General features: G+C 34.0%; 1 protein-coding gene across 2 annotated transcripts in view; it reads right to left on the bottom strand.

The window, feature by feature from the left end:
* Nucleotides 1–15643, bottom strand: part of FZD3 (frizzled class receptor 3) — a 69413-nt gene that overhangs the window by 51641 nt on the left and 2129 nt on the right. The window contains exons 2-3 of one of the 2 annotated variants that reach the window (XM_037042212.1): nucleotides 14030–14090; nucleotides 10023–10558 (exon numbers count right to left, since the gene is read on the bottom strand). In XM_037042212.1, the coding sequence (XP_036898107.1) occupies nucleotides 10023–10211 (189 nt within the window). In that variant the 5' untranslated portion in view covers nucleotides 10212–10558; nucleotides 14030–14090. The remainder of the gene's footprint in view (nucleotides 1–10022; nucleotides 10559–14029; nucleotides 14091–15643) is intronic. The other variant, XM_037042210.1, reaches the window with a different exon arrangement.

Below are 15643 nucleotides of genomic sequence, written 5' to 3' on the forward strand. Positions count from 1 at the left end.
AGCATAGCAACAGCCGAAGCCTAGCAAGGAGTGTGAAAAGGGGAGAGAGTCAAAGGCCAAAATTTGACTCATGAGAAGCAGAATTCCAATCTTAGTTACTCTACAAAGGGTCTGGTAACCATAGAAATAGTATCCTACTGGGTTGGGGAATATCATGACTAAATTTACTAAATGTGAAGCCAAATGTGGAATGGCCTTGAAAATTCAAAAATGGTATTCACTTTACTTCAGATCCAAATTAGAAAAAGAAATGCAAAAAGAACTGTTTAGAATAATTTTAAGTGAATAAATATACCTTTTAAAACTCCTTGTTTTATAAAAATAGAATTCCTAATGAGAAAAGGTCCAAAACTTTGGTAATTATTTTGTCTTACAAAAAAAATCTAGGTGTGCAAAATACCTTTACTCCCAATAGATTTCCTTTTCTTTTACAAATCTTAGTATTTATAAGTGTCTCACCCCACCATATTAAATGTTTTCCAATAGTCTTTTAGTCAGTTGGTTTGCAGAAATACTCCATTATCACAGGAGCATATTTATATGAAGCCAAAGACAAGTCCCCAAAACAATTCATAAAACTTGACTTTCCTTTAGGAAGTAAACTTTAACATTTCAAGTATCATAAACAATTGTTAATTGTGGTCTGTCTCAAAAGATAAAACTTTACAAATCAAATTCTACCACACCTAGTAAGTTAATTGAAAATAAGTTTTTAGAGGTATTCCTTTAAAGTGATTTGTAACACAAGAGAATCAATTAAAAATTTTAAAAGCTGCTATTCTCCCATAAAACTCAGAAAAACTAAATGCAATTAATTCTCCATTACTTGTGTGTACATTTTTCAATTTAGAAGCTTCTTAATTTCTGGCTGGTTTCCATGTCACACAATAGGTGTCTCAAGCCAACTCACTAAATCGTTTGTTTAGGGGAAAAACACCTTATTACTAACCACCTAAGCAAAAGATAATAAGTAAATCTGCTGAATAATGCATGTATTCTTAAGATATAATAATGTGTTTTGAGAATATAATCAAAGACATTTCATTTCCTAAAAAGACTATCAACAAAATGTTAATTATTACTGTTACATAGGTGTATATTATGCCATTCCCGTAAAAAAAACTTTCAAATATCATCTGCACCTGATGCCTTCTATATATGAGCCTTTTCTTTTGAATCTCCTGAGCACTTTATGACTTTATTGCATTTACTAGATTCTTCCTTAAGTGTCAGTCATTTGATCAAAATATATGTAATAAATACTAAGTCTTAGGCACTGCAACTGGGAGCTATGCCAAAAAAGGGCCGTTGGGTTTTTAAAAATAAAATTTCTGTACTAATTTTATTCTTTTAGAAGCACAATGTATTTATTACAGAAAATCAGAATAAAGGTAAATGAAGAACACTGAAAACACGAATAAACTGTACTAATTCAGGAGCAACCACCGCTAGCCTTGGGAAAAGCTTTTCAGATCACCAAATCTACATAAACATACATATTTTTTCTTCAACCAAAGCAGGATGATAGCATAGATAATGTTTTGTTATCTACCCTTACTTCTTTTCCTTATTAATGTATTAAATACAACTGTTAGAATTTTGCCAGGCAAAGATGTAGAAGAGAGTATTAAACCAAAAGGAACATTACAGGTCTAGAGATGTGAAAATTAGGTTGTTTTATTCTTTAGCTTAATTACACCACTTGTCAGTGCAAAGATATATATTGAAAGCAGGAAGTAAAGACCAAAAAGGGGTGGGGGGCAAAGTAAAACACCAAGTTCAGGGTAAGTGATAAGTGGTGTCCCTGATGGTGGCAATACTATCACCACCATCCTCACCAAGCACACTACTATTTGCTATCCAAGGAGATTAAGTGGTTAGGTACAGCATCATAACCATAACCATGAAGACTACCACCCTTAATAAAATTCAGTTTATAAAGTTCGTTCATTCATTCACACATATATTTAGCAGTTACCATGTGTGAGGTACTGTTAGGTGCAAGACATGCAAAGATAAGTAAGGAGAGGCTCTGCTTTCAACAGCAAAAGAACATCAAACAAGCCTTCAGTAGGAACTGAATTCTAAAGATGAAAAAGGACAACCTCACATCCATTATTAGGATAACTACTATCCAGGGGAAAAAAATAAACAAATAAAAAAAGTGTTGGTGAGGATGTGGAGAAACTAAAACCCTTGTACACTGCTGATAGGTATGTAAAATGGAGCAACTGCAATAAATTTTATGCTAACTGAAATAAGCCAGTCACAAAAAAGACAGTTACTGTATGATTCCACTTATATGTGGTACCTAGAGTAGTCACATTCAGAACAGAGTAGAATGGTGGTTGCCAAGAACTTCAGGAACGGGAGAAGGAAGAGTTACTGTTTAGTAGGTAAAGCATTTGAGTTTTAGAAGATGAAGAAGTACCAGAGAAGGACAGTGGTGATGATTTCGTAACACGTGGATGTACTTAATGACACTGAACTATGTGCACTTAAAAATGGTTGAAATAATACATTTTATTTTTTATAAAATTAAAATTTTACATTTTAATTTTATAAAATTAAAATTTTACATTTTTTAAAAAATTAAAATTTTTTTAATTTTAAAGATTTTATTTATCTTTAGAGAGGAAGGGAAGGAGAGAAACGTCAGTGTATGGTTGCCTCTTGTGAGTCCCTTGCTGGGAACTGGCCTGAAACCCAGGCATGTGCCCTGACTGGGAATCAAACTGCTCGTGTGGTTCGCAGGCCCGCGCTCAATCCACTGAGCTACACCAGGCAGGGCTGAAATAATACATTTTATAGCATTATTTAGTCATGTATATTTTTGGCACAGTTATAAAATAATTTTTTAGTAATATCTATAAATAGTACAATGGAATATCCAGGTTATATGGCTAAGTGGAAAAAATAAGGTAGTGAAAATGAACAGTATAACACTACATCAAAGAAAGGTGAAAGAATATATAGACAAGTATTATTAAAACATTTACATATATTTATCATTTTTAATGGAATATAAAATTTTACATATAAAATTTTTAAAATGACTACCTTTAAGGTGAAACAAGAACACCATTAGAAAAGCCAGAAACTGGACTTTTTCTTCTTCTTTTTAAAGATTTTATTTATTTATTTTGAGAGAGGGGAAGGGAGGGAGAAAGAGGGAAAAACACCAATGTGTTGCTGCCTCTCATGTGCCCCCTAATGGAGACCTGGCCCGAAACCCAGGCATGTGCCCTGACTGGGAATCAAACTGGAAACCTTTTGGTTCTCAGTCTGGAACTCAATCCATTGAGCTATACCAGCCAGGGCATAGACTTTTCTAAATATAAAGTTTTAAAACATAATTATATAATAAACTCAATCCTCAAGATCAAAATGAAACAATAAACCTAAATGTGTAATGAGTTTAACCACACAGATAAGCAGTTTAAAATTTAAAACACAGTATTTGACTGTACATCTTTGGTGAAAGGCATCCTTAAACACAAAAAGATGTAGCAAAAAACCCTTAAACTGCTATCACTAATCATATTGTTAGTAATAATATTGCAATTATTCTGAAATTACACAATGTATGTGTATAATAAAGCTTCATCGAAAAAAAGAAAAAAATAAAATTTAAAAACTGCAATATTATCTGAATTGAAAGTATCAGCATAAACTTATGATGTACTTCTTTTAAAAAAAGTGTTTCTGGCTCTGTCCATGAAATGGCCTAAAAATGATTAACCCAGTATCAATAGGCTTCGTACCCAGATATTGGTCTCTAAATATCCTTTCCAATTAAAAAGAATCAGTGCTTTCTAGATAAACTGATGGTTCGAGGTGTGAAAATTAATAAAGGAAACTTCAATTAAAATTGGAGCTGGGGAGGCCTATCACAGGGAGCTCTCAGGTATTATCAGTCATAGCCAATTGTGCCAAACAGGAAGATATCAATCACAACATCAATTAATTCAGTTACAGACCCCAACCAATTGGAAAAAGGGTACCTGCACAGTAAGTATATTTACTTTACTACTTTAGCAGGAGGAAGGTTTTCTTCTTGCTCAGCAATTGCACCAGCCAATGGAAACACTGCAGCTCAACCAATGAGAAGCCATAATCATCTATAAACTCTTACATTGTTCCTTTATGATAACTTCCTTGCCATACACTCCTTACTAAAGCCTTCCATCTTGTATAAGCCCTGAGAGTATCTCTCCACTTGCTAAATAAGATGTTGTCCTATTCATGAATTGTTAATAAAGCCAACTAAGTCATTAAACTTACTTAAAGTTTGTTTATTAATAAATACTTGAGGCAGAATTCTGATATAGACTTGGATCATATAAGAAAGCAAGGAAACTATTAGAAACCACTAGATTACTGTAAAAAACACGCAGGAGCTACCCTGAAGAGGCTCCTACCACCAAAGATGGAACAGACTGAGCCCCAATAAGAATGACTGCAATGAGCCCTGGCTGGTGTGGCTCAGTGGACGTAGTGCCAACCTGGGAACCAAAGGGTTGCCGGTTCGATTCCCAGTCAGGGCACATGCCTAGGTTGCAGGCCAGGTCCCTAGTAGGGGGTGTATGAGAGGTGACCACACATTAATGTTTCTCTCCCTCTTTCTCCTCCCCTTCCCCTCTCTCTAAAAATAAAATAGTTTTTTTTAAAAAAGAATAACTGCAATGAACTGCAACACATCAAATATGTTAAAAATCCATGCATTCATAATACTTAAAACAAAGATTTCACTTGTCCCCTTTGAAGATCAACTTATCCTCAAAACTAATAAAGGAGTATGATCAAGTATTGCATATTTATACTGTCTTTCTCATATAAACCATACAGAAAAGTAACTCAGTAGTCTAGTAGTCAAAGAGAGAAAGTGTCTATTTTTTTAGAGATTTTATTTATTTACTTTTAGAGAGAGGGGAAGGGAGGAAGAAAAAGAGGGAGAGAAACATCAATGTGCAAGAGATACACTAACTGGTTGCCTCTCTCATGCCCCCAGCTTGGGGACCTGGCTTAAAACTCAGGCACATGCAATGACTGGGAATCAAACTGGCGACCTTTTGGTATGCAGGCTGTTGCTCAATCCACTGAGTCACACCAGCAAGGGCAGTTCTTGTTTACAAAGTATTTCAGCTGAGAAATGACAATGATAAATTAGAATATCACCATTTTGCAAACCCATAACAAAATAATTGAACTAGGAAATCATCATCAATGCTAAAATTATAGAATGACGATGAAATATTATGTGCCCATAAAATATTCTCACCCACCCCTTCCCCCCAAAATCAAAGGAGACAGAGGAACATGGTAAGTTACACCACAGGGATGCAATCAGCTAACTGAAGACTGTGAGAACCTCTATAGGGCAAACATTTATTACAAAGAAAAAGGGAGTGGGGAAAGAGAAACAATAAGTTAAAAGGAGACTTTTTAGCCCTGGCTGATGTGGCTCAGTGGACTGAGTGCCAGCCTGCGAACCAAAGGGTCACTGGTTCAATTCCCAGTCAGGGCACATGCCTGAGTTGCAGGCCAGGCTCCCCAGTGATGGGTGCGCAAGAGGCAACTACACATTGATGTTTCTCTCCCTCTCTTTCTCCTTCCCTTCCCCTCTGTCTAAAAATAAATAAAATCTTTAAAAAAATTAAAAGAGACTTTTCAATTGATTTGAAAAGTCAACTACAAGAAAAATGTGAAGCACTAATTCATACATAATTTGGTATTTGATAATATTAAGGAAGTGTAAAGGTATGGTGTTTATATATTTTGAAAGAGTCCTTACTTCGTAGAGTTAAGGACCAACCTAGTGGTTGGCCAAAAAGCTCACTTAGTTTTTTCCATAAAATAACATCTTTTTTTCACTTTCACCAATAACTTTATTGATTTACATATTTTGAATATGTCGGCTATCTCCCATGGGATATAACGTTGATTATTCTCAATCAATGTCTTAATTTTATCACTATCAACTTTGACTGGTCTACCTGACCATGGAACATTGTCCAGCGAGAAATCTCCAGCACAAAACTTTGAAACCACTTCTGACATGTTCCATCAGTCACAGCACCTTCCGCACACACTGCAAAAATCTTTTCTCACATTTGTTGCATTTTTACCTTTCTTCAAGTAATAAAACAAAATACACTGAAAATGTTGGGCATGTTCTTCCATCTTCAATATTAAAATGAGTGCACAAAAATTCACCAGTTTTGATGTTTTTTAAATGCATGCTGATATGACAGCTGTCACAATATAATCTAACAAAATTGTTTCAAATGAAGTTAAAGACAACTAAGCACTACTAGAGCCATCTTATAGGGAAAAAAAACTTTTTGGCCAACCCAATATGTGTGTATATGGAAACATTTATGGATGAAACTATGGTGATTGTGATTTGCTTCAAAGTAACCCAGTTGGGTATGAGGTCATAAATCAAACAAGATTAGTTATAATTTGATAATTTTTAAAGCCAGATAATGAGTATATGGCATGTATTATACTATTCTATCTATATCTTTATATAACTAAAATTTCCCATAATAAAAAATTAGAGGAAAAAAGTGCTAAAATTTGGGTTTGGATAACTGGGAGACTGGTTCAAACATACTTCATTTTTAATGAACCACAAAAGATACCAAGGATGTTCAGGCAGGCTTTTAGTTCTGTGTTCCCAGTGGTCTATCCTGATGCCAAGTTCCCATGTTATAGAAAATCTTTAATGAGAATGACAAAAGAAAACAAGAAATGGGAGCAAACACAAACCATCCTAGGAGTTTTTCCTCTAATTTTCCCACAGAGGTTTGGTTTCTTTAAAAAAAATTTTAAAAAGAGTAGACAAGCAATCAACTTCCTGAAGAGATTAGGGTGACAGGCAAAAAAGAATGCTCTGCATTCAGAGAACACTTTAACTTTTTAAAGCTCTTTAATATACACGTGACTATATCATTTGATCTTAACAATAACCTTGTAAAATAGAAAGGGAAAAGTTCACTTCCCAGAGGAAACCAACACCAAAAAGTTGCAAAACTAGTTAATAGCAGAAAACAAGTCTTCTCACTTCTTTCTAGTGCTTTTTTTCACTAACTGTCCCCTTCCTATTCAATTTAGTTATTCAAAATGGGAATAAAGGCTGCTCAGATCTCTTTTATCAACACCGAAGTCACAAACACCTGATAACATGTGGGTTGGTAAAGATAGTTACTGACAATTTGTTGTCCGTGCTATAGCTTCCAAAAATTTACTCAGTAATTTGGATAGCTCAAAATGGCTTCAGACACCCAAGAATGAGAAATTCTTTTATTATCAAAAGCCATTGATACTCAAAGGGAAAAGAAAGTCATCAAGTTAAGAAGTTATAAACATTTAGTGTGTGTGTTTGTGTATACATGTGCATGTTCTGGAAGGTAGGATAGGAAATAAACATACTATCAAGGATCCTCTTTTCCAACTTACTAAATCAACTCTTATCCTATTATTTACACACGTCCCAATTTCAATGGAAGTGTAGACTCAGAATCTCTATATACAATAAAAGAACATTTAACTTGTTCACAAATAATCAAATTTGAGATAATCAGATCCTGTACTTTCTCTCATCTGTGCAATCCTCGTTCACTCTCATTTACTATCCTGCTGCATGCACTTATTCTGACTCATCAAACATCAGAACAGGAATAAACAAGGCAATCTTGAAGTCTGGGCCTGCTGACAGATGCTACACCTAGGAAACCATCTTTCAAGTCCAACAGTGAATACTCAAGTGTTTTGGGATTACCTGCTGCAATTACTGTACTTGCTCCTGATAAAAGCTGGCAGACATGTATCCAAAGTTCCTAGATGAAGGGTGTCATCAGTAGATTTAAGCCCTTCTAATGACCCAAGTATTCTCACTTCCATCTGAAAGTATGTTGTACTGACTGCTGAGTATCTGTCTTTTACTATTACAGAAACTTCACACTCTCAAACTGTCAGATGACTCTTTCTGTCAGTGTAGAATCACTGTCCTGATATGACAACCCCGCTACAAGCAACTATCCCCAATATTAATTATTTCAAATCACTACAGCCTTCTCTTAGAAAGTATTACCCAGTTAGGTGTTCTCCCTGAGATGTGTGAAATCCAAACTGAAATAACCTCACTGCCAATAAAATATCTAGAACATATTGGCTTATTTGAGAAGAGATAGCTTAACACATGTATAATCTTTCTAGTACTTTCTCTGTAGGATCATTTAGAAATGGAGTTTGGAATAGAATCGTCATTTGCAGATCCCCTATTGTGTGCCATGAATTGTGGTAGCTACCTTATAAATCTCTCATTTAATCCTAACAACTCTTTGAGAGATTTTTTGTCATTAATGTCTCTTCACAAGTGAAGAAATGAAGACTCAGGGATGTTAAGTGACTTAAGTCCAAAGTCTTAAATTTACTACATGGCACAGCCAAAAGGTGAACCCAAATCAGTACAAATATCTTCATGACTCGCTTCTTACCATTTTATTTGATTTCCAAAGGAGTTGAACTAACTTGTAATGATACTAGAAATAAGGGTACTCAACTTCAATATTTTGTATGAGAAAACTGATGGCTTTAACATACAATAGGACTACCATGCCTGGAACCAAATTACTATATTAAACCAATACCTGTACTCATATATCCTAATCTGACAATCAGTATCAAGTCTCCCTCTACTAGTTAGGCCTGTGTGCTCAGAGGAAAAGCAGAAAATGTTCTGTTCACCCTCTGAAACATCTTCAAATATTTGGAGTATACAAGATGCCCTCCACATTTTAAAATCTATAAATAATAGATTACTATAAATAATAATCTATAAATAATAATCTTCCTACAAATTTTCCCAGGCAGATTTATGTTAGCCTACTTGGAAGAAATGAACCTTTGAGTTATACTGCAAAATGAAGAATTCCAAAGTATGCAGGCTTCAATTTGCTGAAAGCACTGTAACAATGGATTAAAGACTAAAGTACAAAACATTCTCTGTAAATTATATGTATTATATAGCCACATTAATATGAGAATATGAGTAAATGATAAAGGCTATCGCTTTTAGAGTTCTTAGTATGTACCAAGTACTTTATACACGTTTTCACTTTGTACCTTATGAAAGCTTATATGAGTATTCCATTTTACAAGCAAAGAAACTACGGTAAGGCAAGTTCATATAACCTGCCAGCTAGAAAGTGATAGAGCTGGAATTCAAAGCCAGGTCTGTCCAAATACAAATCCTATGCTCCTTACTGCCACCATCTACTGCCTCCTTGTTCTTATCTGGTAAACATATCCTTGTCCACAATTTTAAAACCAGTATAGAAACACATACATACCTATTAAACCTATTAACTATATCCATTAATTTATCATAGTTTCTAAAGTAAAATTATTAAAAGTGCCAAAAAATTGCTTTTAAAAAACTTGAAGTAAATTTTCATAAAATCCTGAGAACTAAGAACAGACAATTCACACATCAAAAAAAATGTTGTTGCTGCACAGTTACTGTTCTTAAAAACAAAAAAAATTAAGGTAAACATGGTAAGGCCAGAAAATCATTTTAAACATTTAAGAAAATTTTATTATAAACCACTAGCCTTAAGGCTGAACTACAGAACTCATTTTCCAAAATCATGTTACCATCAATACTTAATGACTAAATTGTGAATATTATTATATTTAAAGTTTTATTATCAGCCAAATTACAGAAAAAATGTAATCAAAACTTGGGAAAACTTAAACATCTAAATGGCTACTCTCTACCAGGTTGTGTTTCAAACTTCTTTATAAAAGTATGTCTAAAAAATAAGTCAGCTAACATTCCCCAAACATCAATTCTTCAAACTGTTAAGAGTTTGAACTTAAATATAGAACTTTATAATGTATAAGATAAGATATAGTTTAAAATAACATATTCTTTCCCTGTTATTTACCAGATTAGTTAATAGGACAATATAAGAATCATTTTCTAAGATATGTCAAAGAATAGATTATCTTACCTCCATTGCTAGAGCTGCTGTCTGTTGGTCATAGTGATTCAGAAGATTAGGCATGAAGGTAGTATTATAAGGCAAATCTTGGCACATCCTCAAAGTAATAGGTTCACAAGAAAACAAACTGTGCCCACTCATATGCCCCACAAACACAGTCAAGGGCCAAAGGCAGGAGACGATCCAACTCACAGCCATCTTTCTTGGATCTGAAGGAGATGTGGATTATCCAGGCCTACTCAGTATGTATTTTAGGTCTCTGTACACCTGCAGGTCTCAGCTTGAAGAAGTACTTCTTCTATATCTTACTATTAAGTTCTTCACACAGTTAAATACGCTTTGCACTGTCAGAGGTTTGTTAGTTTGGTCTCACAAAAGGCATTTGTTTTTGGTTTCACAATACAGGAAAATGACATCATCTTGTCTCTTCTTTTCATTTTATTACATAGGGCACATTTGGCCAATATATCAAGTTGATCAACCACATTCCCAAACAACAGATTCCATCTTAGGAGAAGAGCTATTTCTTCCTTTGATTGAAATATCTGGAAAGTATTTTTTTTAATGGGAGAAATTAGTCATTTCCTCTCAAAATATTACATATGATATAAAATTTTTGAGGAGCTCAATAATGTTGCAGGATATAAAATCAATATACAAAATAGTTGCATTTTTACATACCAACAATTAACTATCAAAAAGAGAAATAAACACCTTTTATGAGAGATAAGATACTGACCTAATAGAGAAGATACATAGGTACTGAATAAAGATATAGTATAATTTTTCTACCTTATCATTTATGGTATAAATTATAACATCATTTAAAATATAAAATATTAAATGGCAACTGTAACTGACAAATTTCTTTAAAAACCAACATTTAAAGGCATTTTTTTCTCCCTTCAGTTTTTTATATAACATATGGTTTAATTTGCTTATATTGATAGCAATTTTCATTTACCACAAGCTGTAACTGATCCATTTTGGAAAGTTTTCATGCTGTTATCCTAAATTTTATTTAAATAGCTGCCATACTTATAATCTAAGCTATTAAATTTAAAATTTATTTTACATGTTTTAATCATTAATAGTGCATTTTTACATTAATTGATTTGGCAAAAGGTATCCAAAAGAGAGAAAATACAAATAAAACAAAAAAATGTGGATTCAACCCCATAGTAGCTGTGTGAATGAAAACATATCATTTAACTTCTCTGAACTCAGAATTTTCTTTCTGAAAACACCATCTCTCTAACAAGAATAATATAGAAGTGAATTATAAGGGAATGTATATAAAAGTACAAATAATAAAGCAGCACCAAACATTAGGTATTGTTTAAACTGAATTACATTTTATACAAAGACTACCTTTATCAACCAATATTGATCTGGCAAATACAAAGCTCTAAAAGAAATATCAGGAAATTTTCCCAACATTGCATCATCTTTGTAGATAGCACAAAAATTTAGTACCACACACAGATGCAGAAATATTTGATCAACAAATATTTCATTACACACAGCCAGGCAGCAAAAAATAGAAATCATCCCTATAAAGTCAAAGTAGGAATAAAAATGGTTCCAGGTTAGTTTCCACCAAGCTTCAGAACCTTTGACTTGTTCCTACTTTTCTAGGGGAAAAAATACTTAAGTCATTTGGGGATGGGAGATTATGGGTGGACTGGAAGGCAGGTCTGGTAGGAAAAAAGTATATTCTAAGTTATAATACTTTCATTTGGCTTAGTGAGGTTAAGTTTGCTTTTATTTCATTTTATTTTTGTTTCGTATGCATTGGATATTTCTGTGTTTGTTGTAGAGAGCCTAGTTTGGGAAAACATGAGAAATTCAGGTTGACAAATTCTGAGAGACAAAGGTTAATTAGACAACCTAAATATTAGGACTCATAACAGCTTACGCCTTAAGACCTGGAACTGGTTTGGCTTAAATAGGGCAAGAGACTGTCCTGTGTGCACTATCAATGACTGGGAGCTCTGCGTCTCAATTCTGAGTTACTTGGCAGAAAAAACTATTTGGAGAAAGTAAAGGAATGATGGAATCTTCCCAATTTTTCCCTCTAGTAGATGGTCTTGAGTAGTGGAAGAAAAAAGGCAAGTCTGTGGCCTCTAGGATTTGTGAGACTAAAGTTTTGACTATTCCCTGCCCCAAATGCCTAATCTCTCTATACCAAAATCTCTGAATCAGGAATCTCTGTAAGGTCTGCTTGGCCTGCCGTATTTTCTTTCCTCCTTCAAGCTGGCCCCAGAAATATGAAGTCTGGCTATAGAAAAATGATATTAAACAGTCATTTATATTTAAACTTAATGACCATGCTGCACAGTAACACTTATGCATATCATTAAACATGTGTCAAGTAACTGCTGAAAGCTTTGTGGTTACAGCACTGAAACATCCATCTAAGTTCAGTCTTTGTAGTTTGTTGCTTATATAGCATGTTCAACTGCTTGCAACTAAAAAAAAATATTAAAGGGAACATTGCTCCCTATTAAATACATATATAATAATAATTTCAAATACTTCACTGGACAAATCTATTTTTTCAAGAAATGATGGGTTTCAAATTTATGGTTCAAAGAAGACCACCATATAAAACTTGAGGAAGAAACAGCAATACCTTAGGTCTATAAAACTAGACGACGAGACATCCCCTTAACACTTTTTCCTACTCCATCTATTTTACTTGGTTTATTCTCAATTATTCCTTTTATCTAATTTGGAAGTAAAACTTCCCACCATATTATAAGCTTCCTTTATGTCCTAAGAAATCTGTATTACCATATGTCAAAATTTTTGTAAAGTCTATTAAGTTATCGGGGGTCAGGACAATAATCTTAATATATCAAGATTACAGTTTATGATTATTAAAATAGGTAAGAAAAAAGTCAAATGCAGTGAGACAAAAAATAAGAACTGTAGAAATATTAAAATTTTATATGTCCCCCAAATCAGAGGGTCTCTAATTTTAATGTCTAGAAGATGCACCTGAATCTCTATACAGTGGCATGCATTCTAACGATTATCTCAGGTACTGTTAGAGTAAGAGCTCTGTAAGTCACATTTTAAGACATGCTATCCTGAAACAGAATAATTAAGAAACTGTAAGTATATGTGAATATAATTATATGCTTAGCAAAAATAATACATAAAATAAATTTTAAAAATAAAAGCAGCTAAAGAGGAATATTTTAATAGAAAGATGAGAAAAGGACATGAATTTACAAAAGAAATACAAATAACCAACACATCAAAATATATTCAACTCAACTAATAACAAAAAGCACAAATACGAGATTTTCAATACTGAAAAAATTGTATCACCATCAGCTGACTTAAATGGTATACACATCTTAAAAAAAACTTTTGCGTGTATTTCAAATTACTCTTCGATAACATAATGAAATATCTGCTTCTAATCAGGATCATGTGGGTAGCAAAAGTCATTTTTCAAAAGGAAGGGTCATCAGCAGAAAAGCTGTAAGCTGAGGTAGGCATGCAGGTCCACAGAGAAAATTCTGGACCCGAAGAGATCCTAGCAAAACACAGCAACTCATTAAATAAGAGTTAACAGTGGTTTTGACAGTCTTACTGATACTGTATTTTTTACTAAAAAGAAATCTATAAATTTCACCTGAGTAAAGGGACCTGCTGGGTTAACCCAACTGGAGTGAACAGCTTTAAGGGCCAGGGGCCAGCAAAAAGTTAGCAAGCGACACGGCAACAACTTATTCACGCCACATCTGTGGGGAACCAGGCACATTGGCTTCTCCACAGTGCAATGTAAGATATTTAGAGAACTAACTTCAGATTAAGTTATTTGATTATCATTCCAACAGAAAGGACAAGATACATTCTAACCTACATTTCAATTTTTATGAATGTGTAACATCAGGAATCTGATATTGCCCAATTAGCAGTTTTCTTTTGATGATAAAAAGTAAAAGCCCTTAGAACAAGCTTAGTATTTGTCCTGAAGAACAGCAATAAAGGGATACAACCTTGGAAAGCTGTCTTCCCAGGCTGGTTGCAAAGCCAGACCCAATGAACAGGAGGTGGCAACTGTGAAGAGAAAAGCAGGCTGAATCCCAGCAGAAACAATGACAAAAGTGGGCCCTGAGGGCTTGTCAGGAGGGTCCTGAAACAAAAGAGTATGTTCAGCAATTCTATTCCAATTTACACTCTGTACAGAAAGTGATCCCTTTCATCATTCTCAGTTTAGATTTAATTTTCTTGACACCCTATAACTAGAGACAACATTTTGCATTTCTAATTCAGAAATACCACCTAAAGGTTGCCTCACACACAGTAGCCCTACAGTGGAAAGAGGAGGAATATTTTTCATCTTTTTTTGAGAGTTTTCTAAGAATGCATTGCAAGAATTAGCAATGAAAACCTCTAACAGTTTCTTCTCTCAAGGACATTCACCTTGTTAGAGACAAAATATATTCAGACCATACTTACTGCTCTAAGTGTTACATTCCTTTCCCAAAACCATGTGGTCTTTGACCTTTTGTTTTCCACATCTTATTCTTTAAGAAATAAATTCATTCTCAAAATTTGCCTTCTTGTTGCTAAAAGAAACAAGTACAACTTGTACTTCACACAACTTCATACTTAATTCATAGGGCCTAGATTCCTATTAATCTCAGAGTATTTTCTGATCTTTCTTACTTCATCTAATTTTTAAAGTCCATCTTGTCATCTGCTGATTACAACAAATAGACTAATCATTCAATGTGCTCAGTGGTGGGGATAAAAAAATCATGAAAAATAAACTATCCAAGTTCAAAATTAAAATGAATGGTAGGCATCAAAATCCAGTCCATTTTATAAATTATAAATTACTTTTAAGACTGAAAAAAGCAGGTCTTTTAATACTGACCTGAAAACAAAAGTGCAGTTAAAAGATGGCCAGATTCTTAAAAAAAAATGGCTGAATTTCTGACCCAGCTTCCCTGTCCAATTAAAATCTGTTCATCAGAAAATTCTCTAATATCAAGTCCCTGATTTTTTCCCTTAGCAAGCTTGTATGGTTTATTATATACGTTGACTATAAAGTTATTTCAGTAAAATTTAGAGACTAGTATTTGTTCTTTTTTAAAGTCGACTAGCCAAGTTATATTCATCCCAAACTTCACTTGCAACACACTCCTTGGATCCACCCAAACAGTCCGCACTCTTCAGCACAACGAATTGGAAGGCAAAGAGAGAAGTCCTTTTTGACACACAATCAGTTAAAACTCCTTCCTAGCCAGTAAAGAGTCCTCACTCTTCATTTATTCCTAGGTGTATGGAAATGTCACTATAAAAGTCTTCCTTTCCTCAAACCCTGCCACACATCTTTTCAAAAATCTACACTAATTTCTCCAATACATATTTTCCAAACCATTCTTTTTGTTATTGCTCTCTTAGTGCGCAGCTTCAGCTTTAAACACCTGTAATTCTAGAGTTTTAGGGATAAGCCAGTTTTGAGGCCAACACCACTCTCCCTGGTAAAAGGTGGTAGAGATGTGGTAGGAGCTGTTTCCTGACTCCTAAAGAAAATAAAATCAATAGCAATCTAATATCAATAAACTAATATGCTCAGAGTAAGTTTTGAGTATAAAATCTTA

This window comes from Sturnira hondurensis, unplaced genomic scaffold (assembly GCF_014824575.4).
Source record: "Sturnira hondurensis isolate 20B ecotype Veracruz unplaced genomic scaffold, ASM1482457v3 Scaffold0003693, whole genome shotgun sequence".
NCBI lineage: Eukaryota > Metazoa > Chordata > Mammalia > Chiroptera > Phyllostomidae > Sturnira > Sturnira hondurensis.